General features: G+C 41.6%; 1 protein-coding gene across 1 annotated transcript in view; it reads left to right on the top strand.

Annotated features, from left to right (window-relative positions):
* The window catches only part of epas1b (endothelial PAS domain protein 1b), a 58,508-nt gene that overhangs the window by 9,465 nt on the left and 23,230 nt on the right, over window positions 1-25,813 (top strand). Inside the window, exons 2-6 of the mRNA XM_084561729.1 lie at window positions 14,428-14,618; window positions 19,006-19,148; window positions 19,916-20,003; window positions 22,397-22,515; window positions 22,956-23,158. Of these exons, the coding sequence (XP_084417855.1) occupies window positions 14,428-14,618; window positions 19,006-19,148; window positions 19,916-20,003; window positions 22,397-22,515; window positions 22,956-23,158 (744 nt within the window). The remainder of the gene's footprint in view (window positions 1-14,427; window positions 14,619-19,005; window positions 19,149-19,915; window positions 20,004-22,396; window positions 22,516-22,955; window positions 23,159-25,813) is intronic.

Genomic DNA, 25,813 nt, shown 5'->3' with positions numbered 1-25,813 from the left:
GTTTCTTGTTGCAAACCAAATTTTTTTGTTGTTGTTTTTTTTACGCGTAACTGTGGTCATTTACTATTCAACATTGTCTGATATTGTAACGACACTTCAGCTCAAAATCAATCAAATCCATTCATAGATTTAGATTTACATCATGTAAATGATATGTGAGATATGGAAAATAAATCCACCGTCGGTCTCCAGGAATACTTAAGCATCTCGCCAGTGTGGCGGTTCTTGCCATTTTCTTTCTGGGTCATCTAAGGTCTGTTTGTGTTGAAAGGAAGTCTAAAGAGATTAGTTTCCCCTTCTGCTTGTCCCGTGTGTGTTTTTTAAGAGCTTTCTTCTTCAGCCATCTTAGACAATTTCACTCTTCAAAGTGAATTTGTTGCCTTTAACAACAAGTGAAATCAGACCAGATCAAGAAATTGGACTTTAAACTGGAATCTGTAATGAGAGCAGTGACAAAGTGAAAACCAGTACAAGACCGACATTCCTTTCTCTTTTAAATCTCTGTAATCCTGTTCTAAAGAGTACCCTTAGTCATTCCAGTTTTCAGTTTGCATTTCAGGACATGCAAACTAATGAAAGACTGCTTTCTCCTTCTCCCGTTATTACCTTTTATCCATCTATTTAGCCCTCTACAAAAAAGAAGCATGCAGTCAAAGTTAAACTGACATTTAATGCCTCGATGTACCTACAAACCAGATATTGTTATATTTTTACATGCACTAGCAGTCCTACGAGAACAAAAACTTAAAATAATCAAGGATTCCTTTGTAGCTTAAAAATGTCACGTCTCAGCAAGGGAAACCTCTTTTATTGTGACAAGTAACAAACTCAAAATAGACAAGATGTGATAAAACTAAAGGTGAATGCATGAATGTGCAGGGCAGAGCAGCATCTCTGGACGGAAACGACTCCTAGTTAAAATGTAGTATTAATAGACACATTTTAGGAAAGATTTTACATTCATTCAATTCCATCAGACAGCAGTTACAAGAAAATAAGTGAATGAGTAAAGCTTTATTGGGAATAACACATGTATCACAGGGCTGGGTATCGCTACTTATGTTTTTTGAATCGATCAGATTCCCATTCACAATGTCCCATTTCAGTTCCATATTAGTTCAGATATTTCAGTTTTGGAACAATTTGTCTTAAAAAAAAATGATGCAGGAAATTATGTATATTTAAGAAACAGATACAGGGATTTTATGAATCGGTATCAGATCTTTCAAAAGAAGATCAATTTGGATCAAAAAAATACAATACGCTATTTGTGGTCACATTTAGGCCTGGTTTAAAAAAAATCTATTTTCGGATACAAATCAATCTTCATTTGATCATCTTCGTAAATTAATATCGATTCATTAAATCCACGGATTCAATTTTTATATCTTAAAATACACGTCATTTCCTGCATCTTGGTAATTTTGGTGTGGTCTCGCGAAACTGGTTCTGCATGACAAATCTTGCGAGATTAGTCACTCTGAGAGCACTGTCAGGCCTGAAAGCTGATTGGATTTAGCTTTTAATACCCCCTAGAGCTGCAAAGTCCTCACAACCATGACTATGTTATGACATTTGGAGATTGCGTCATGACACTTGGCCATCAACTTTGGCGACACATTGCTAGCATATAGTGTACAAAATTGAAAGTGCTTGCAATAATTATTCTCTTGCATTATGCCCATCTCGCACCATTGCTCTGTTGCGTCCTCCCTTCCTTGTTAAAAGTATTACTTAAACAAAACTTCAGGAAACATAGAGTATTTCCAATAAGACCCACTGCCTGTAAAGTTGCAGATTATCCAATATTTTCAGTTTTGTCTTGCAGAGAGTTTCAATCTTAGTCGTGCAGCTCATTTGGTATTCTGTTGGAGGGATCCAGTCTGGTCAACTGACCCCCTTTACGCCACCTGTGGTCTCTCTCTCTCTCTCTCTCTCTCTCTCTCTCTCGTTCTCTTTCGTTCCCTCTGTTCCTCTCTCAATCAGCCAGTCTATCCCAACCATCAGCGTGGCGTGGGCGGGTTTGTTTGTTTGTGCCAGAATGTGTGTGTGTGTGTGTGTGTGTGTGTGTGTATACCTCTCTTTCATGGACTATCAGAATCATCAGCAATCTCCTGCATCGTTCTTCCCCTGATTGAGCCCAAGTCGGGGCCCCTGTCTGGGATAGCTGTTTGTTCGTCCCTGTGTGTGTGTGTGTGTGTGTGTGTGTGTGTGTGTGTGTTTGGCTCTGTTTCCAGAACTCTATGTTCCTCAGGATCACAGATTAGCCAGTACTGTATTGTTGCTCTGTGTTTGTGTTCAACCAGGCGCCACAACTACAGGAAGACCCACTGTAAGCAAGGAAAGGTGTGTGTGTGTGTGTGTGTGTGTGCGTCTATTATGGGTGTGGGCAGACTGTTTGGCCTCGATTGACGCTAAACCACCTTTTATAGTGAAAAGTAACATGTTTTATTCGCCATAAAAATAACCTAAATATTCACAAAAAGGAGCAGACCAACATTTTTCGATGGTACACTTATTTTTTTAGATCCCAAAAATTTGACCATTATAGTGACATATATCTGTTTGTTCCAATATTACGTTTGCACATTTGCCCGTCCTTTACCATGGGGAAAATTAGATAAATTGAGACAAATCACAGCAAACTGACTCTTGAAAAATCTGGTTTTGTTAGCATGACAAACGGATTTGGACTAAGACATTGTACCTTTCTGACATTTAAGCAATGACTGTTGACTGACTGTTTGACTCTGGCAATTTGAGCTCAAATGTTTGCTGCGAGCAGTCGTTACAAACCGCCAAGACGCTAATCTGATTACGAGCTGTTTGAAGGTGTACGTTTGATGGAGCAAGGCTGGCAAGTCCTCGCTGCTTTCAGTTTTGTGCTAAACTCAGTTCTAACATTCTAGATGTCTCGCTGACATGTAAGAGATACTGATCTGTGAAAGAAAGAAAGAAAGAAAGAAAGAAAGAAAAAAGAAAGAAAGCGTACTGTTCCTTTAAGAGGAGGTGAAGGTGCGGTCAAATGTTCAGGCTTCAACCAAATCTGTGAATCTGTCTTCGGTGAGAGTGATCCAAACAACAAGAAACTGATTAGGACATTTTTAGATACCGAGCAGAAGAGCAAATGATCCATGGAGAGCCGTTATGAAACTCTGGCCCACATACACACACGCACACGCATACACGGCTTTACACCTGCTCCGGTTACAGGATCATGTTTCCTATAAGCACCATACGGCTTGTTATCACAACAGTCATGTGTACGTTGGGAGCCGTGGCTTGTTTTCTGTGCATTTGTATCCTTTAAAGTTGCGTAGTGAGTGTTCGCATGATGCTGAAACTTGTGCATCGTTTTAAATGGCTTTTCTTTTTAACTTAGTGCAGCAGTGAACTTTGCCTACATAAGATCACATTAAAAAGGTTTCCTGATTGAGATCCAGAGATATCGGATCAGAAATCAGGCAAGAATGTTGAAACCTTGAGTGGCACCTGTTAAAAGCTCTTATTGATACTCAGTGCAGTACACAAATCCAGGTCTTATTTTGCAGGCTGCTGGATTTTGACAAGATTCCTTAGATCACAAGACTCACACCATCCTGAGGAACTTAGTTCAGCTTTTAATATGTTTTATGCGTGACAATGATCACTCAGGCTTCTGTGCCCGTGTGTTTAATAGATTAGATTGAAGGCAGTCGTGATAGGCTGATGGTTTCGTTACATTTTTTTGTAAGCACCTTTTCTATCGGTTTCACAAGACGACTTCCTGGATGAACTGAAGTTCATCAACTGAAGTTGTTCTGCTTTGATTCATTGGCACATCTCAGCGCTGATGTGAAACCTATGCGAAAAGCAGCCAAAACCGGGGGCATCCTGCACTCACAACAACGTTGCTTGAGTAGCCCTAAGAATATCTGCAGACAACCTGTGATCAAGAATGTGGTCATGTGGACTAACATGGACGCAGTCATGCACATCATCTGATTAGTTCCCAACAAAGTGGCTCTGATTGGTTGGAGGACTATCCAGTTGCGTGCGGAGGTATTTTTTCCCCCATCGGTTGAAAAACGTCCAATAATGGAATCAAAATGACGCGCGTGAATCATTTCAAATATTCAAACTCTTTTCAAATGCACTGACTCGTTCTTGTAACATTTAAAGATCTGATTGAATGTAACAGGAAGTTTTTTTTAGATGTTGACAGTTTTTGTCTTTCATGTGCGTTGTTTGGATTTATCACTACAGTTTTCATATAAATGAATGCAGACAAAACAAGTTTTCATCCATGAGAAATGATAGACTCTCAGATATTGCTCATGTTTGCATGAAGAAGTGAACGTTGTGCGGAACAGACCGAGAGCGCTGCAGGGGAAAACTGTCCACGGTCTCATTTCTGCCAATAGAGAAAGGAACACAATTTGTGTGAGAGCAGCAGCACTGCTGTCTCTTTATTGTTTTCCGTACGTTTCAGGCTGATTAGTTTGTAACCTCGCGTCTGTGTTGCATGCGAGCGCACGTGCGCATGTATCCTCCTCGGGCTCCAGTCGCTGCCGCTGACTGACGCGTTAATCACACCGAGAGAAAGAGTGAAAGAAAATAAAGTGATTGGAAAAGCTGGAGGGTGTGTGGTAAAGTAAAAATGAACAAGTTTTGGAGGACAGTTGCTGTCACATCACCTTCACACCGGTACGCAAAAGGAAGAAGTTGGCTTAGTTCTCCCTAGAAACCTGCTTCAGGGAAAAAAAAACAACAACAACACATTGATGATTGACGGTTACCGAAGCCAGTTAATAAATCTCAGACAGCTGCACCTTATAATTAGAACCACAAAATGGTAATTTACATTTGAAAGCGTCTTTTTATGTGTGGAGACCTGTGGAAAAATTAATATGGCTGCCTCAGACGTTTTAGTCCTGACTGATTAGGCACCTGCAGGTCACAGAATTCTGAACTATTGTTTTAATAAAGAAGTCAGGCATCCTTCTGTGAGCAACTGTAATCTAATCTATTGTCCTGCACATAGCGTGGTGACCTCTCTGTGAAGTTGGAGCTGTGCAGCTCTTCATCTAACACCTCACTGCAGCTGCTCCTACTTGGCCCATTAAATATTTCAAACTGTCAACCAAATGCCAAAATGACCATAATATCTTTTCATACATGCATTTTGGATAAACATTAGCTGCAAGTGCTAAACTCGCTCATTTATTGGTTTGCGTTGGCTTCCGTGAACCCATCGAATATTATCTGATTTGCGTTGTTATATTTTGGTTTCTATAAAAATCAACTTCCTTCTGGATTAACGCTGCTTTGATCGGACGGCCAGCAATAATTGTCGACCAATATTCTACCTCTACTGGTGACAGCAGCAAGGGTCTACATCTGGGAATGTACAAGTGCAGATAGCGAGAGATTTTTCAGCTCTGCAGCTAATATCGGAGACGAGAAGAAGACTGTTTTTGGTTTCTTCCATCAGCTACTGGAATTTAATGTAGGAGTTGATAGACCTTTTTATTTTTGTTCCTTCTATTCACCTCCTGAAATTTATTAATGTGGCTTCACTATAATTTAATTCATTTTTAAACTTGGTGTTCTGTCCATATAGATAGATAGATTTTTTTTTTTTTACTAAACATACATGACAGCATCTGAACTGCTGCAGAAGGATTTAGTCATCTCACCTCGGTTCATACCACGGCTCCACATTCGCCATGAGTCAGCGTGAGGTGTGTGTGAGTGCATTTGCGTACCTGATGTGTGCATGAATGTGTGACTCGCATGCGGTTTAGAGTGACAGCTTGACTTCTAACACCGAGCCTTCAGAATGCCAGGTATGTATTTTCTACCTGCCTCACACGCTATTTATTTCTGACCGTACTTCTGCCTCTATGTAATACCTGTATTTCACCACAGCATCCTCTTAGAGAGCCACAATAACAAAACAAAATCTAAGTCATGGGTCGAAGCAGCCCGTGCAGGCTGCAGGTTGTCTGCAGATATCCTTTTAGGGCTTACTTAAGCAATGTTTGCGTGAGTGCAGGATGATGAAAATAGCTGGCGGCCCGTATGTACCCTGGCTTAGGTTGCTATTCTCATAGGTTTCGCGGCACCGTCGAGATGTGCCAATGAATCAAAGCAGAACAAAGAATGTTATCTCTGCTTTTACATCATTTTGTGGCAAGAACAGAAGTCAGAGTGTTGACTCTTGTGTTTCCCTCACAGAAGCTTCAGCTTTCCTGTTTTGGATTGGAAGTGTCAAAAGGCTGGAGTTCACAGAGTGTGCTTTTTGGATTTTTATTTGAGGAAATGTTCTTTTTAGCTTATAATAATTATAAAGTAAGCTCGCTATAATTTCCCTGTAGGTATTAATAGTTTTTCTGATTTTGGCATAGATGTGTCTTTGTGTTGCGAGAGAAATGTCCTGTGTCCGGCTTTTATCATTTCTCTTTAATGCATTAGTTCGTATCTCCGGGGCAGAGAATGAATCCACACCAGTGGCAGCTGAGTGGACACGAGGGACAACCTGACTCTTTCAGCGCGCGTAACCTTTGCAGAGTCTTTTTAATCATCACAAGACTCTGTTGTGACAGCCGCGCTGTTTACTGGTCACGTATCTCTAATTGGCTACAGCTGAAATGCCGTGTCAGAGCTTGTGTGATCGTTATTGGAAGTGCTATTTATGAATGGTTGTTAGGCTTGATCATGCCGTTACACGGTTTCCTTGACAAAACCATTTGTACAGAAAAACTGAAAATAACATCCTAGTAACGGTTAAAAACTTTGAATAGAAAGTCAAAAATAACTCCACTGGGCCGATACATTTATTTAACCTGACCGGTCGGACATTCTGGATAGTTATTTTAAGTTTGTGTTGTTATTACAGTTGGTGCCTTTACACATTTGACTTTTTAAAGTCTGTTAAAAACAACCTAAAACAGTCACATAAAGAGGCATACACATATCCAAATACCTATTAAAGGTCTTCGTCGACAAATAAGAGACGTTTGACAATTGAAAAGCTTCATGCGCGTTTGAAATGCTTTGTTTCTTATCCACCGCATCACGACCACCAAAAAGGCGTCGGATCCGTCCACTGTTTATTCTGCAGCAGGACAACGAGCCCAAACGTCCAACCTGAGTCATGAGAACTGTCTTTAGCCACAAGAACAAGAAAAAGTCCCGTAGCAGATGGTCAGAGCCCTGATCTCAACATCATGGAGTCAGTCTGGATTACACGGTGAAACGGAAAACACTGAGAACTTGATCAAGTTCTGTGTTCTTTAATTCACGAGCCAGAAACCTGGAGAGTAAATGAATGATATATGGAGTTAGATGACAAATGTAAAATATTCATTGGGTTATTTTTAAAAGCAGTTGCTTTTAGCGCCTTAATTTTATTTATTTTTTTTTTTCACAATTCTCATTTCACTCACATAGTGAACTTGGAATTTGGCTTTACTAAGTACACATTGTGTATATATCTCCGTAACAAAGGGCCACTTCCTGAGTCATGTTCTCCCTTTTTAAATCCTTTCTTTGCAGAAAACAATAAGTACTTATATTTTGACGGGACAAGAACGTTGTCATTTAACACGTACTTCAGTTAAATAATAATAATAGTATAGTATAACAGTGTAATAATAGTATGAGCAATAATGAGATTCTTTACCGATCCCTGCGTGTCTTCATGTCACATCATCTCTCACTTGCTTGACTCTCTCTGCTGCTGCCTGGAAAAAGAAGAATCCATCAAAATACTGTTAAAAAAAAAAAAGCGTGAAATAAAGCCTTCCAAGTGTTTCTCAGGATGTTTGATGAGTGTCCAGCTATTATTGGGTCGAGTCGAGTGTCTGAGTGGCTGAACTCGGAGAGTGCAGTATTTTCCACATGATTTGATCACATGAACCCAGTCCCCTCTGCAGCCAGGCTGTTGTGTCTCTTCCAGTGTGGCGACTAGCGGAGGTTGATCGATGAAACCCGCGCAAAATAGTAAAACAAAGGCATGTCCGAACAGGTGGACGAGCGCTTTATTATTTAAAAGTTGTCCCCAGATCTGAAGTTCTCCCTGAATGAGGCCCAAGGAGCAACAACCTGGAGCAAGGAACTACTAAAAAGCTCTGATGAGAAGTCCTCTGTGACGATGGCAAGCCAGAAATCTCTGGAGTGAGAAGGGTGTCGCTCCTAATTTAATGAATGGATTACCGAATGGATGATTATGGCTTTGCATGTGGCTTTGTTTGTTTTGTCCGCGTCCTCTTTGTCGTCAGCTTTCGGGCCTGACGGTGCTCTCGGCGTCAGAGCTTCTGTCATGTCTAATCTCGTTTCAAGGTCATGCGAGACTAGTCATGCGAAACCAATCTCACCGGACTACAGTGGGAATTACAGCTGAAAGTTTAAAAATCCAAGGATGTTATTCATTAATATTGAATCCATTTGGAAAATAAGTATTTTAAACGGAACTATAGACTTGAGGGTGATTCATTCATCAGTTGAATTATAAATGCCCTGCTCAGACATATGAGGAAGGGAGAATGGTTTGAAATCTGTATCTTAGACTAGACTATAAGTTATTTTGTTAAAAATGCTAAGAAAGATTAACAAAATAATTAAAATGGATCCCTGAAGCTAATGAGAAATGTTCCCTATGGCTTATTGGGTCAGAACGAAATAAAGAAATAAGATACAAATGAATAAAACTTATGAGAAATGAGATTTTTTTTAATATGATTATAAACATGCAAAATGTTTCTTCAATTATCAGCATTGCAGCATCTTCTTTGCGTCGACTAAGCATGTCCGATGGGGCCTCACTCGTCTTCGCAGGATGAAATTTTATTTATTCCGTGCAGCACACAATGATGGCACATGAAGTGTCTGTAGCATCATTTGGAGAGTGTTTAATAATCGGGAAAACTTCCAAATGAGTGTTTCGTATTAGTTGAGGAAGGCGAGGAAAGATAAAAAAAAACATGAAAGAAACTGATTAAAGAGAAGAGGAGGCCATTTACCTGGCTTGTTTTACTAGTTTAACCCTAACCCTGACCCCCTAACCTTGGTTCAATGCACTTGACTACCGCTGACCTTTGGTTGGTGTGTGTCTGTGTGCGCGTCCATCTGTGTAAACGTGAGCGGGGGGTCAGTGAGTACACCAGAAGGCTCGGTGCCCTGGTGAAGCGCTGTGACTCCCATTGTTCCATGTCCTGAAACGGTCTACTGGGACCTACAGCAACAATGGCCCCAGACAATCAAAGAGTGGCACACACACACACACACACACCAGAACACACACACATCCATCCAGGAGCTGGTTGAAGTTAGCTCTCCCAATTGACTTGATTGAGTGGAAGCAGTCAGTAGTGGCCTGCTCTGCTGTCTGCTGGCTCATCAGTAATGAGGGTTTGTTTGATTGTCAGCTGGGGTTAATGAGTTTAAAGCTCTGAGAGACGGGCAGGGAGACGCGCTGATGGGACATACACTCGATGAGATAAGATAATGGTGCTTCTGTGTTCTCTGCCTTTCCAGTTAATTGTGCACAATCTTCTCCTTAATGTGCGTTTGTACGTTGGAGTCGTGTAGTTTATGTGTTTCTGTGCAGTCCCGATCGTGGCCGGAGGGGAGACATTTAAAAAAAAAAAAAAAAAGAACCTAAATCTTAGTCGTTGTGACCACAGACACTGATGACGTTACAGTGAAACAGATGATTTTCACCTGTTTTATTCAACCTCGGTAAAACCGCCACAGTGACATTTTCCGCGTTTATTTTTAATCCGTGCACAGTTTTGTGGTCAAGTCAGGACATATGCAAGAAGAATATTCTCAAATGCAGGTCAACAGGTTTGAAGTTTTCCAAATTTTCCTTTTTCTTGATTTTAGGAGTCTAAATTTTAGACAATTCTGAAGGTAGATGAATGCAGTTTTTAGAGTCAGACATGTTGCTCTCTGGGTATTGCTGTGTTTTACATATTTATTATATAATCTCACATATCCGTTGTATTTTAGGTAAGTATAGCTCTGTGGGAACATACAGAGAAGGATATGCTTGGAATGTGTGATGGCTTCCATACATGTGCCTTAACTGTCAGGATAGGCAAGATAAGAGGACTTGATTAACACCTACCCAATCACCTGAATACAAAGAGTGTAGGAGTGCTGCTTTTATACACTGAGAAATCTGACAGAGAGCAGCAGAAAGGTTCTTGCAGTAGTGCTACGTGTCATTCTCACACAGGTCAGTAGAGGGGAAAGGCCCAGTTACAGGAACCACTCCAAAGGCTGGTGGATGTCCAAACAGTATCTCAAATGGGCTGAGCTTTAGTCTGGGAAAAAAACATCCCCCCCTTGTGACACATGCACAAACCGTGCATTAATTTGTTTCCACAGCAAAACGTTAATTTGGGATTAAATGAATATTTTTTGGCAGATAAAATACTTCTAATAATAAATCATGAAGAGAAAGTATTTCTATACTGTTCAGCGGCGGAGACATGCAAGCATCCTGCACCTGCCGAAGTAAATACGGAGGCTCTTCGGCCTCAATAGGAGACTGGAGCAGTTTGCGAACACAAATAAATGTCTTCGCTCCAATTTTAGCAGAATATTTTGTGCGCATGTAGGATCTTTACAAGTACATTTAGAGAATAGACCTTCAGGGTAAAATCTTAAGTTACACAAAAAGGCTTTGGGGCTGTGACTTGTTGAAACACATCAAATACCTGAGACAAAGGTCTGTAAAGGTGAGCTGGTGTTTTTAAGTGTAGCAGTCATCATTAGCCCGTCTGAGCTGTCGGGTGCAGCAAGTGGAAGAAGGTAATTGTGTTGGCTTTTTTCGCTGATGCTGCATCAACAACTCTAGAAGCAATCCAGAGTAATGTTGTTAAAATTGATAAAGTGTACCATTGATCTGATTGAAAACATCTGCAGCATGTTCAACATGTTTTTTTCCCCCTACAGTTTCCTCTAAGGCCTGCCAAACCATGATTGTCGTTCAAATCAAAGGGCTGTGAAAACTTACAAAACATATTGAACGGCAGTCTTTGTCTGAAATTCCCTCCTTAACGTAGTTGTTGTTGTAAAGTTAGTTCACATACATGACATTTAGCTTAACATTTTACTGTTGTGCTTTGTAACATGGCGGTATACACAAAGTGTTGAGGGGTTTATGGTAAACCATTCTATATGGGTGAACGGACACATTCTTCTCTTCTGTACTTGTCGAGACATTTTGTGCAATGTGACTTTGGAAGTGACCTACTTGTAGGTCGCGACGTAAACACCAAGTGGGTTTCGACCATTATTTTTCAGTTGTTCCTCTATTATTTAATTTGGCACTTAAGTTTTGGCTCCGTTTACTTTTTGTGTTACATTTCCAGAATGTTTGCCCTTTTGCACTGCCTTTTTTTTTTTTTTTTTTTTTTTCTGGCCCTGCATGTTGCAGGTCTGGCACAGATGCGATCAAGTCTGATAAAGTGCGCCGTGTCATTGCTGGAGGAGAGTATCTAAAGTTCAGCGGGGCCACACCTCATCTGTTCTGGTTTTTACAAGTTATCTTTGTCACAGAGCCTGCAGATAGATCAGAAGCTGAAAAGCTCTTTGTTTGGGGAGATGCATGTAACCATAACTTTTCAGCTCATGCTAAGGTGCCAGCATGCTCGATTTGGGTCTGTGGAATACAGCCCCCATGTAAATGTGGCATGGAAACTCTTATGTAAATGCTCCACATTGAACATGGGGGCCTTGTTTGTATAATATATCATGAAGTCACAGAAATATGACTGCCACTACTCTTGAAACATCTGCATCAGTGTCAGAATTTATTCACAGCTAGTGTGAAATAATTTCGCGAGAAAAAATCTTTAAAAAAAACCAAAAAAAAACAAGTCCTCTAAATACATTTTCATACGTTTTAAACGGAGTCATGTCAGAGCCTGATAAAGATGAGACACCAAAGGAACTCTTTAACTTTTTCTTTGGCTTCTTTTCATAAAAATCTGAACTCCAGACACACAGTACAGACTGAATGCAGGAGTGAGAGGAGGAGTGCAGAATATGAACATTAGACAGAGGTCAGATATAGCCAAATTCCATGTGTGATATCCTAATATGGATTGTTGTGCTGCTCTATCGGATCAGAGACTGAACTTCTGGACTGTCTGTCTGTTTGAGCTTTCACATCTAAATCAGACTTCTTTCATCGGAGAAAAAGAAACCATAGGCTTGGGAGGCTAACAAACTCCTGAAAATACTTAGCCGTCTTCTCCTCAAGTGTTTGCAAAGTGACCACTGAATGTTTTTTTTTTGTTGTTTTGTTTTTTATCATGTTGTGGCCAAAAGCTCTCCCTCTTCAAACCTCAACGACCGCATTAACCTGAGGAAATTAAAATAATCACCTGGCTCCTAGGCCCCGAGCCGACATCCACTTTTAAATTGTCGTCCGTCGAAACCCATTTCCTTCATGCCGGGCCGCTGCCACCCTTGTGGCTCAACTCCAGACACGTAGCAGCCTCCCCCGTTTTTCCAAAGTTCAGTTTCAATTTTGCTCAATAGGTCTTACTCAACGCACGTCAAAACGGACAAACTGCGGTAAACAAACAAACGAAACTGGACACAGCTGCTGGATGAGTCACCTCAGCGGGGGCTCTGCAAATATTATTCACACTCTGATTATTGTGTTTTGAAAGAAGGTTATTAGAGAAAATGAGGAAAGTGCTTATCAGGACAAGATAATGAGGATTCGTAATGAAATCTGAGAGATGTTTTTGACTATTTTGGAAAAGGTTATTTGAAATTTAATGTCATTTTAATGACCTCAATTCACCTAAAGCATCGGTTGCATTTTATGAACACATTTCCCTTTAAATTTAGTTTGATGTTAATCACCGTGTAATGACAATATGAAGAGTCTCCAGAGTCTTGTGTTTAATTTCAGCTGGAGGTAACTTTTTATTTTACTGGATTTGGTAAAATATTTCTGCAAGTAATTCAGAAATGCATCTTTTCAGTGAAGTCAGTTCTTTAACCTCAAAGGTAAGGGTGAACACTATGTTTGACTTTTTTCATTATATTAGGTTTGTGTCTTTTGACAGGCTTGAACTCATTTTGTTAATGTTGTAATCATTTATATAACATGAGTGAAAAAGCCAAATGGCTCATGGTTTAGATGTTGCAGAATGTGTCAGTTCAATTGCACGATGTGCAAGAGTACACGCGTGTTTGTGTTTCTAAAAGAACAGTGTGTTGAAGTCCATGAGTCCATGCGCATTAACTTCATTCTGCTGATTGAACCTCTTCACGGAGGAAGCGGGGGAAATGGCTTCACGTCATTAGAAGCTGTTCACTTCTTATCTTAGAACATCTGTGTTTTCTTTCTCTCTGTATTTCTGGCTCTTGCACTTTCCCTTTACTCCATATGCAAATGAGATTACTTCCATCACACTGGTACAACTTGAACCATCCCAGCCATCCCACATCAAACACAAATGACTTCCTGCTGCGTCTCAGACAGGGAGATCCCCTTCTTCAGAGTGACGGGCAGACTTTTAGAGTGACCTCAAACGCAAAAGCTGCTGATAACAGTTGCAGTGCCTGAGTTGAAACCATCATCAGGTCTGCTCCTAGTGTTTGTAACATCAGGGCTGAATATTACCAACTGAAGCACAGCATATAAATAGCATGTTTAAATTTCAGAACACCTAAAAGCTGAAATGCTCGGGGCAGTTTCTTTTGAGGGAGTGTTTTTTTTCGTGTAGTCTGACACGCATAATATAATGCCAACCAGCTATAAGCCCTAAAACAATTGAAACATATGCCAGAGAACTGAGTCTGGATATGCCAGGCTAACATTGTAGTTCAGTCTGATCAACTTAAAAGGTGATTCACTTGGCCAGCTGTGCAGAAAACAGACAAAACTACGACAAGATTGCTACTTTGTTGTAGTCACAGTCACAGAGCAATAAGGTGGACTTAAATACTTTTTGATGCGGCAAACTGTAATGGTGTGACTTTCAGGCTGCAGAAGATCTATACTGAGAACAGACCACTTCCCTGTGTTCCCACTGAAGGATGCATTGTGTCTTAGCTTGTGAGTGAACCTCTGTGAAACTAACTGTGAAACCGCTAACCGTCACGTTTGATTCCTGTCGCATCACATGAGGATTTATGAGCTCGGGGTCTTTTCACCACGGTTTGCAAGCGGCAGTATCAAATAGGAGGTTTGAAAGATTCCAGACAGCGAGTGCATTCATGGTGGAATAACTTCTTACAGATGAATCTGTGACATATGATGATTAACAAATATCTACTGAAGCACAGTTAGGTTAACTGATTTACAGTAAACCAAACAAAAAATCTGAATGCGTTATTATAATACATTAAATATCAAGAAGAACTGGTTCTGAAAATGTAACCGTGTCCCTGTCTGTGTGTTTGGTGCAGGAGCAGCTCAGAGCGGCGTAAGGAGAAGTCCCGGGATGCAGCGCGCTGCAGACGCAGCAAAGAGACGGAGGTTTTCTACGAGCTGGCTCACCAGCTACCTTTACCCCACAGCGTCAGCTCCCACCTAGACAAGGCCTCCATCATGAGGCTGGCTATCAGCTTCCTGCGCACACGCAAGCTGCTCGCCTCAGGTATGAGCACCACAAACCACACGCACATGGAAATTAATGTAGGCTGCTTAACAAAAGAAAAATGCAAATACTACACGCACCCTAACCCAGAAATGAATGTGAAGCACTGGAACAGCTTTGTGTGCTGTTATGACTGATTGTCCAGTATAATAGGAAAACATTTGTTGGCCTCTATTTTATTTTTTTTTCTTGTGCACATCTCCTTCCCCTTGTCTCAGTTAAAATTAGAAGCTAAGGAAACACAACAAAGGAGCACACCTATTGTTCTGAAATTCCTCCACCGCGTCTGTCTCGAAATGAGATCAGAGAACGACAAAATTAAACAACCTGAACGTCAGTCCTGAACGCCACAGCTTGTAGACTGAAAAAAAAAAAAATGTTATTTTTTCCTAAACAGAGCCGCAAAACCATTTGTTCACCGGGTTTACGCAGGAGAGGAGTTAGAGAAGTGAGAACGCTTAAAGTTAAACTTTTTAAATTCAATTTAAACCTGCGTTAAGCAGTATTTGTTGGATTAAAATTAAATCAACAACTACCGCGCAATCGTGTCGAGTTTCTACTGTGTGAATTGATGTGGGCTTTTCCGCACTTGATGCGATCCCGATGTGTAACAGATTAGTTTAAAAGCAAGTTCTGTCGCACTGAACAATGACTGGCAGCTTAACAACCCATTGTAACGCCAGCATGCCAGTGGAACAGGAAAGAATTTTGACTCATACAAGAGTCTCAACCTTATCTGCTGATCTTTTACACTGCTGAACGTCATTTTAGCCCGCCATCATTCTATTTTTATGTAACTTTTGATGTTAAGATTGTTTTCTTTATTAACTGCTTTGCATTGTTCACGTCGGAAACGGCAATGCCTACAGCCGACGCTTCCTTAAACAACAACGATACCTGCTTCCTATTTATTTGGCCAGCATCAATCAGTGAATATATCAATCACTTCTTTTTTTATATACAGAAGCTCCGAGTGTAGACACTTTATCTTATTTGCGTCAGGTTAAAGGGCTAGTTCATGAACCTAAAATTTAAAAAAATAAATAAATAAAAAACTCACCGAGTTACATGCAAATAGTTTCAGTTTCACATTCCAAGATCTTTAGATATCTTCATCTGAAACACAAAGGAGGTGGAGGAAGCTTTGTGCCATCGAAAAAACATGTATTTTTTTTTATATATATATATATGTATATAATTTACTTGATTTGTGTATTTAAATTCTATGACATTTCCTGTAATTCTAGTATAGGCATCAGACTTATTTTCACAGACAAATGAGAGTACATTTTGGCGAAGGAGAGAGAAGAAGGAATGCAGGCTAAACGTGCTTGTTAAGGATGAGAGGTGGAGGTCAGTGGGTTTCTGAAAGAGGTGAGCAGGGAGAAAAGAACACGATAAACGAGACGGATGGAGAGAGTGGAGCAGGAGGAGGAGAGGTAATGAGGGTAGGAAAGCAGTGGGTGAGAGGGGAGGAGAGGACAGGGAGATCTGTGAGATGCAGCAGCAGATAGGGCGTTATCGGTCCGGTTTGATTGCTCCGTGATGGAAGGAGAGATTGGAGAGGAAGCGAAGAGCTCTGCCCATCGTTGGGCTGGTGCTGGCGTTACCCCTGCTAGCCATAACACCCGACTGCCTTGGCGCCAAACATGCTGGCCCGCACGCTCGCGCACACTCTCCAACACACAAACGTACTGTATATGCACCCAAGAGCACACATTATGCAAGCTGCTGTAGGGAACACCTCACTTACGTAAGGCTCAGCTGGGACCTGGATGTCTTTGATGTACTGATTAAGAGGCACTCAAAAAGAGCTTCACATTCCACTGAAGTTTCTATTTCTATTATCATCACTCTATTGTTATTATTCAAGAGAGATTCAGTTGTGCTTATTGTCACTTCCAGAAGAAGAAAAAAGATTTGTGAAATACTGTTTTTCCTGGTCCCAATATACACTGAACAGACATAACATTATGACCACCTTCCTAATAGGTCTCCCTTGTGCCTCCTAAACAGTTGTGACTCATCAGAGAATGGACATGGACCTTCTAAGGGTGTCTTGTGGTGTCTGGCAACAGGATGCTGTTAGTGGGGGGCCTTTGGGGGCCTCTGTGGGTCATCCCACAGATACTTGATCAGTTTGGGATCTAGTGAATTTGGAGGCCAGGTCAACATCTTGTGCTGTTCTTCATGTTGTTCCTAAAGCGTTTTTGTGTGTGTGTGTGTGTGTGTGTATCAGTCTGCATCCTGCTGGGGACTGTCATTGCTATGGGGTGGGGGTGCCTGGTCTGGTCTAGGTGGGTGCTACATGTCTAAGTAACATCCACATGAATGCCAGGATCGAAAGTTTCCCAACAGAACATTGAATTGTCACAAGATGGTCAATGTTATTTACTTCTCCTGTCAGTGGTCATAATGTTGTGGCTGATCAGTGTACGCTCACACACATAAGAACTTTACATAACTGGAACTACTGCTGCCCTACTTCACTGCTCTGTCTACTCCAAGATTTTTCAGACAGAAGATATACAGATCTAGAAGTGAGACATTTAGCTATACTGTTATTGATATATATACACAACTATACATTGTACATAAAAACTGTACACTGTTGTTGATATTTACAACTACACAGATTAGCTGTAAATACAAAAGCTGCCTGTGCTGGCTGTTATTGATAGATACAACCGTACAGGCTGGCTGTAGCTACCAGATTTAACTGGAGTGAACGTCATTATTGACATATATACAGAGGGAGCGTTAATTTTGGAGATGCCTGTGATCCTTTCTAGAGAGTTGTTCGCAATACTGGACCGAGTTGTGTTAAAACTAGAGAATTGTCTGAACAGTTTGGAAAGTGTGCTTATTTGATGTTATAATGTGCTCCTATTCATTCTATGAGCAGCCACGTGTCCACATTAAATGCACAATAATTCCAGTGTAACCACACTTCCACAGTAATTCCTCATATTCCAATATATTTAGCCTCACTATTTGACTGGATGGAAGTGTCATTGTGTTTAATGGTTTGTTGGTTTTTGTACGATACGATGCTTCATACCTATTCCAATGAAGACTAGCACTGCTAAATATTTAGATCTAATACTGGAGATCTAAGGTGTGTTGAGAGTAGATTAGTCCTAACAGGTTGGTAGCTGGAAAACACATCATTTAATAAATCCAGGTGGGAACTTCTCATATCTATAATGATAACACAGCAAACATGAGTGTTTTCCAAAATGCTGGATAGGTTTGAATTTTCGTCTTTATTTTTCAACATCAAATGAACTGCAAGCATTTTCAAACCCAGACTTCAGCTCATTGGGAGGATTTAGCGGCCCACAGGTTGTTTCATAACACCATTAGTGACACTGAAATCTTTTTGCAGTTTCTTGCCCTTTGTCATGAAATCCAAGCCCCCAGGCAATAAAGCCCAGATCAGAGGGTGGATGACGTTATCTGGGTTTCCTCTGAAGGGTTGTGTTTGAAAAGGTCGCAAGAGTGGACGCCGAAATAGTCGTCATTACAAATCGCAAAGGAAATGATCAAAGTCTCGTACAGTGGGGGTCTCGTTTTACTTCACAGTACTTCATTCGGTCCAGCACGAGAGAAAACATATGAAAAAGCAGAGGGGAAGTGATTGTCCGAACAGCAGCCGTGTCTGTCAACCTCTCTGTTCAGCGCCCCATTATTCAGAAACGAGGCCAGTTACGCAACCAAAGAACAACAGAAGAAAAGTGCAGCTCGGTCCAGATGACTGGTAATCACAGCTTAGTATTTAGGCCAAAGGTGCTGCTTGTCTTTGGACTGGGCCCCGAGAGTCTCCCCAGGGCCCATGAGAAAGCTCTGGGCTCCCCCAGGGGCCAACGTTATTTGGGCCCGGCTCCAAACTCGAGCCCCAGGCCTCGCTGGGAGCCTTGAGAACCGCTCTCTCTTATCTCAGGGAAGCACACTGGAGGAATTGCATGCTTCCCACCCTCCAACCCTCCACCCCCCATCGACTACTGGGCTTTGTTCAGTGTGAAGCCAGCGTCCCCACACACACACACACGCACACACACGCACGCTCATTCCCTCTTGAGTGTCTGCCAGCGAGGTGCTAGCAGCGTTTCTTGTATCAGTTAGCTCTGAAATGAGACATTGTGTACAGACTGGAGTCTCCGTGTGTAAATGTTTGGATACTGCGCTGAAGCGCAGCATGTAAGTTAGGTTCTAAAAGTGGGCAGCTATTATGAACGCTTGTGCAGTTAGCGGCGTAATCTGTCAGGATCGGGGATCGGGAGTGGAGAGGAGAAAACAAGCACATGCACACAGATTCACAACCATACCCACTTGCAGTGGGCACCCGACGAGAGTAACCTTCTCCTGTTCGCGTCTCTCCCTCCAGGCTGCAGCAGCGACGGCGATGGGGACGGACAGATGGACAGTCTGTACCTGAAGTCTCTGGAGGGCTTCATCACCGTGGTAACGTCAGACGGCGACATGATCTTTCTGTCCGAGAACATCAACAAATTCATGGGCCTCACGCAGGTACACAACCACGAAGGAACACTGGAACAAAGCAGACACGTGCAGACACTTGGCGATATAGCTTCTACTCAGTCGGAGTTGGTGGGATTTGATTTTTGTACGGCACAAGAAAAAACTCAGCAGCACAGCACACGGGCAGACACATTATCAAGATCTTTTAGTGCAGTATAATCTATATACATTAAACAGCAAGGTCTTTATCATATTATTCAACAAAATGTATATCAGTTGTATTTATATGGCGCCAATAACAGTAGAAATTGTCTCAAGATGCAAGACCCCCAGAGCAAGCATCAAGGCGATGTTGGCTCCCCTTTAACAGGAAAAAAACTAGAAACCGCCAAAAAGAGGAACGAGATAAACGTACGTCTGTCATAGATACACACATAATATAGGCAGAATTCATTATTACAGGCACCGCTTCTTGCGTTTCCTATATCCTATAATATTAAATGCCTTCACACATCTCTTCCCTAAAGAAAAAGTTTCTACACCTGTTCAGCCTTTTCCAAAAAATTCATGCAGGGACACATTAACCCAGGCAGATAGGCCAGAGGCATGGATGCAGACTGTCTCTCAGGCGATCCTGTTGTATTTGTGTGAAATACCTCTCATGCCATGGGTGTGTGTTCAGTCCAGACAGCGAGATTCAACTCTACACCACCGGCAAATTCTAAAAAGGCGGTGGGAGGAGGGGGCTTTCTCGTAGTCGCTGTCCACTTCTTCCTCTTTTTATCCCAAACAAACAACCTGTTTTTGTCATCCAGGTGGAGCTCACCGGTCACAGCATCTTCGACTTCACTCATCCGTGTGACCACGAGGAGATCAGAGAAAACCTGAGCCTGAAGACAGCTGGTCAGCACACAGTCTCTCCCACACACCTGTTAAGCTTAGTCCATACATGACTACTTGTTTTCGACCTCATTCTAACCGCATGTCGTACACAAATATCACTGTCATCCAAGTATTTGTACCCTAAAACTGCCACCAGCCCAAGAAGAACTTTCTTCTGCAGCCCCCCCCTAAAGTTCACGTTTACGCAGAGAAAACACTAGAGGACATTATTCTTAAAGCTGAATAAGAAAAAAAAGCTTGCATCATGTTACAACATGTAGTCACACCACATAAATAGAAGGGCATCTATAAATATCTAAATTAGCCAGTGTTATCAGAGAAAGCTACATGCAAACAGGACCTCATTTCCAGTCATATTCAGTAAAAATAGTCCATTTTACTATATAATTTAGTATAGACAGTAGATTTTTATCAGTTGATACAACTTACGATGCACAATATTTAAAATAGGTATAGTGAAATAAGTCCTACATTCTAACTTACGGTTTCCTTTCTCTAGAACTTGCATACTTGAGTCAGTACGTTATGTAAGGCCTTAAAGGTAATTAGAAGGATATAAATTTCGATCTCAAATTAATTGCTGCTAAAGGAAAGTCCAGGGGTCATTAAAATTTGGTCTGATCCTCCGGGGACCACGAATATCCACCGTAAGCCTTAAGGCAATCTCGTCAGCCGTCGTCTTATCTCGCTCTCGGCCAAAGTACTTAATAGACCCACAGATACCTCTCTCACTGGAGCCTTCTCAGCGGGCGTGTTTGCAGTGTTTTTAAATAATAAGAATGCCCGCCACGTTCCACCGCCTGCCCCGTACAGCTCCGCAGGCCCTAAATCAGGGGTGTCAAAAACACGGGCCAGAGCCGGCCCACAAGAGGGTCCGATCTGGCCCCGTGGGTTGAATGTGCAATATGTGAAAATGAAATTGAAGAGATTAGCTGCAGTGTTTCAGTAAAACTAACTTCTTTTACTAATTTGTCCACTAGGATGAACTGTTGTAGTAAAAGTTGTGGACATAACACGACTTTGAGACTAAGAACTAAAACAGCAGGTGCAGCAATCCCTCAAAATTGCATTTATTTTTGTTAGGACATTTCAGGTTGTTCATAAAATGTTTAGTTTTTTTTTGGGGGGGGGGGCAATTTGGGGTTATCTGCAGATCAAATAACCCCCCTTAAGATCAAATTGGGCTGAACGTGGCTCCCGAACTAAAATCAGCTTGACACCCCTGACCCAAATCATCGTTCAGACCCACTCAACACCCTCGCTGTTGCCTGTGGGACTGCAACGCAAACTATGGAAAACATGGAGTTATATAATAATCTATATCTGATGTGTCCAGAACAAACATGAGAACAGAGTGTCAGAGGCCACACAGAGAGGAACCTAAAGAGAGATACAGTAGAGGGGCGTGTGTGTGTGCGTGCATGTATGTGCAGAGGCCAGGGTAAGATGATAAGAGCTGCTAGCGTGATGGGACGAGAAGACGAGTGGAGGCGCTAGGAGAGAGAAGAACGGAGCAGACAGTGAACATTTTTTTCTCTTGTTAAATTTGTTCGTTGCAGAGAGTCGCACACGATATAATACGATGCAGATCCGGAGGTGCACTCCCTGGGGTGCTTTTCTAACCATACATTGAGGGTTTTTACTTGTCTACAAATTTACATTGTTACATGAGAATAGTAAGTGTTATACTGACTGTGGTTAATGTGAGGGTTATAATATCCTCTCCCTGACACACACACACACACATAGCTGCGGTTGATAACTCTTATCAGCGGCGCCCGCAAAACATACAAGCAGAGCAATAATGTATATTTTGTAGACCCGTTCGATTAAACTCACATACGAGCGCTTTTGCTCGGCCTGTGGAGGATTTTTTTAATTTTTTTTTGCCTTTGCGCTGTTTGTTTTGTTCAAGTGGAACTATATAAAGATAAAGACACACTTGTGAGAGTGCAGATTGACAAAAGACACACTTCACCACTTGGCCGCGGTTCTGCGGCTCCAGTGCTGATCTCTGACCTTGTGATGTAACGCCTTGGCCCGATTTCACATCCTCTGCGACCGCTTTCCCGTCACATAGAGGAAGGGAGATAAGAGGGAGGGAGATGGGAGCCTTAACTTTGATTTTATGGTTAATTTTGCCTCTAAAAAAAAAATAAATAAACCGAAATGTAATTGCACATATTAGATATTCTTATTGCTACAATCAGGAATTCTAACCAAGCTTTGGAGTTATTTTCTCATATTTCAGAAAATAGAAATGATTTGCATGGAGTCTCACTAGAATAGGCTTTATGTTGCAACATTTTGATGGTTCTCGTGAAGGAAAAGCTGACGACGGTGATGTGAAACATTAAACAGATTTCCTGCTGTGTTTCGTACCCGTTTTCCAGGAAGCGGATTCGGTAAAAAAGGCAAAGAGCTGAGCACGGAGCGAGATTTCTTCATGCGGATGAAGTGCACGGTGACCAACAGAGGACGCACCGTCAACCTCAAGTCGGCCAGCTGGAAGGTAATGGCCGCTGCAGCTCCAGAGCGACGCATCTGCAACATCTGTGCGCGTTCTTATACGGACATCTCTTCCAGTTGGCTACACAACAGATAATAAAATGAGGCAATCTGCGGCCTAATTGGTGCAGGTTAAATATGTGAACAGAATGTGAAGCCAAAGAGAAAATTCTCCCTCACAGGATGATTTATCTGAGTAATTGTGAAGGCCTGAAGAGGTAATATTTCACAAGAGAGAGCAATGATTAAAGCAGAACTGAACAAACTGTACGGTTGCAGGAGTATATTGTCCTGTACCCCTGAAATTAGTCTTTAATGTGCCTCCAATCAAGTAAAAAAAAAAAAACACAGAATGAATACAGACGCATGAATACATTCCTGTCCTCTGTGACCTTTAGCTCCACTGCTATCCTGTTTCATTCCTCCCCATGCTGCTCCCTCCAGGTGCTGCACTGCACCGGACACCTGAAGATTTACAACAGCTGCCCCCCGCGAGTGCTGTGCGGCCTCAAAGAGCCTCCGCTTACCTGCGCCGTTCTGATGTGTGAACCAATCCCGCACCCGTCCAACATCGACACGCCGCTGGACAGCAGGACCTTCCTGAGCAGACACAGCATGGACATGAAGTTCACCTTCTGCGATGACAGGTAGGGGCACGTACGCGCGCAGTCGGATGCGGCTTGACGCTGGCCCACGTCCCGGGGTTAAACGGGAAGAAGTAAAACTTTTCTAAGGAGACTGTATCAATGTCAGTTTGGTGTTTTATCAGCTGATTTTTCAGAAAAATTAAGAGGAAAGAGGAAGAGGAAAGTCAATTAACTTATTATATATGAGTCTCAAGAAACTTAGGAATTTCTGACGGCTGATTGCTCTGTCAGTTTATGGGGTGTGTTTCAACCAATACAGAGACACAAAAAACAACCTCTGCATGATAGTCCTACAGCCAATCAGAGCAATGGACTCAGTGACATATGTTAGCTGTTAACTGTTGTTATTTTGCTGTCGATATCTTTTACAACAGAAAAGACAGCACAAGAAGCATCTTGTTTCTCCAGTGACAGCCAGTTTTTTGTAAATGAAAGCAACTGTATGGCGCTCGAATGACGTCTGTGACTACATCACTGTTACTTTCTGTCCATCTCTGCTTGAAGCTCAATTTGAGTGGGCCAGCAGATCTTTGCCAGAGTATAATCAGTTCCATACAGAGCGACTCCAGACAGAGATTCCCAAATAATTTAAGCGCAATATACGCGAGTCATGACCAGAGGCCTTAGGAAATTAAACCGACTGGCTACAGAAAAACTGCTTATTATTACAGATCACTTCATTGTCTCTGTTTTTCAATAGCTTAATAATCACCTCCACTGTTTTACATTGTTAAAAAGTACAACAAATGCCCAGCAGATCCTGGTGAACTGACTTTGGAATTTTTCTTCATAAGCAATAAAAAACTAAGAACTTGATTTCCAATCATGGGAAACACGTTAAACCAGAAACTGCACTTGAGAACAAAGAATTTTTTTTCTGACTGAGGCCTTAAAGTGTGTCGGTAAAGGTCACTGGATTCACATCATCAAGATTTGGACGGCAGCCAGATAAAACACAACCCCTAAAGTGCTGAACAATTTACACCTACGCAAAGAAGAGGACTTCATGACGGATTGCTGGGTGTTGACAGAATAGGTTTGACTTGACAGGCACGTCAGTTTAAAAAAAGAAAGCCTCAGATGAAACATGAATACTTTGAGAAGCTGTCACATCGTTGTCCAAGTGGCATTGCTCCCAGATCAATATGTAGACAAGCCTGCAAACACCCACACACCGTCTGTCTGCTGCCGTGCAGGATGATCAAGATGATGTTGTGTGTGTGTGTGTGTGTGTGTGTGTGTGTGTGTGTGTGTGTGTGTGTGTGTGTGTGTGTGTGTTACCATGCCGACAGATGTTACTCTTGAAATGATTAATCTGCATCGCGTGTACAGCGGGCATCTCTGAGCTAAAAAAAAAAAAAAAACGTTAATTTGCGCATGAATATTTCTTTCCAATTGACACGAGGTGGCCATGGTAAACACATTTACACACGCACACATTCACAAAGTGGAGTTACACAAGCACATGCGTGCAAAATCCTGTAATCTTCATCAAGCTGCTCAGGCAGGACAAAGGTTTCTTTTGGAGAAAAGCGAAGGTGCGCTTGAGGTTGCGTGACCGGGCCACAAACAAGGAGCCGTTTTCTTTTTTCACCTTTTCAGTACAGTTTGATTGCTGCCCAAATCTGCTGTCCAATTACGCAAATGAGTTTATTGTAGGTGGGTCGCCCTCCTAGCTCAGCAGGGACTTAGACTCATTAGAGAAGGGACTGAAAGTTTCTTTAGCTCATGTCTGGCAGCGTGAGGGGTGGAGGAAGGGAAACAAAGAGAGAGAGGGAGCGGGAGAAGAGGGAGAAAAGGAAAGTGAGAAAGAATAAAATGGGGAAAACCAAGAGAAGATATCCTACCTCGTACTAAAAACTCAAACACCCATTTTATTCATGGTTTATGATGCACCATCTGGTTTTAGCCTAAAAGTAGGTTTTTCCTTAATGTGTCTCTACATCATTACATTTTTTTAAATTTCCACATATAAATATTGAAGAAAATCTGCCAGCAAACATGGCAGGAGTAGAAATAAGAATATTGCATGTATCCTTTTACAAAAGTCCCAGTGCTTTCACCTGATTTCTCATAGTGGCAAGAAGAGCAGTAACTAGAACTTTTATTTGCATCCGAAAGCAGTCATTAAATACCTGCATGTGAGGTATGAAGGTCCTTCAGGTTGAAGGGTTTGATCCAAAAACTGCTGCATGTTGTCCCCTTTCTCTCGGCCCATTGCGACTCATCTCTCTATTTTAACAGTGATCTGTTTAACCACCTGAGACCCGAGCTTTTGTTTGTTTAATTTCTCCAAGGTATTTGGGATTATTAGGACCTGAGAAGTATAAACACTAAGCATCATCTTTGAACAAGAAGTCGTTATGTTTGGAAAAGATTACATCCTTATAAGTGGACACAGGGATTATTTCACTGTATGTTATAATAAAGTCACCAATGTGTAACAAACAATAATAATAATAATACAATTTTAATACCTACATTGCTGTGCAATTGCAAACAAACACTATTCTGCCTTGCTCAAATAAGACAATAAGACAGAATTGCAAACAATGAAATCCCAGTGTCCTCAAATGAGTACTTGCTAATTAGCGACATTGTAGCTTCTTACCATTGATAGAACTTGTTAAATTTGCGTGTCATATCAAACTAGAA

The sequence above is a fragment of the Chelon labrosus genome (genome assembly GCF_963514085.1).
Source record: "Chelon labrosus genome assembly, chromosome: 15".
Classification (NCBI taxonomy): domain Eukaryota; kingdom Metazoa; phylum Chordata; class Actinopteri; order Mugiliformes; family Mugilidae; genus Chelon; species Chelon labrosus.
The sequence above is the reverse complement of the archived record's forward strand: the minus strand, read 5'-3'. Positions and strand labels throughout refer to the sequence as shown.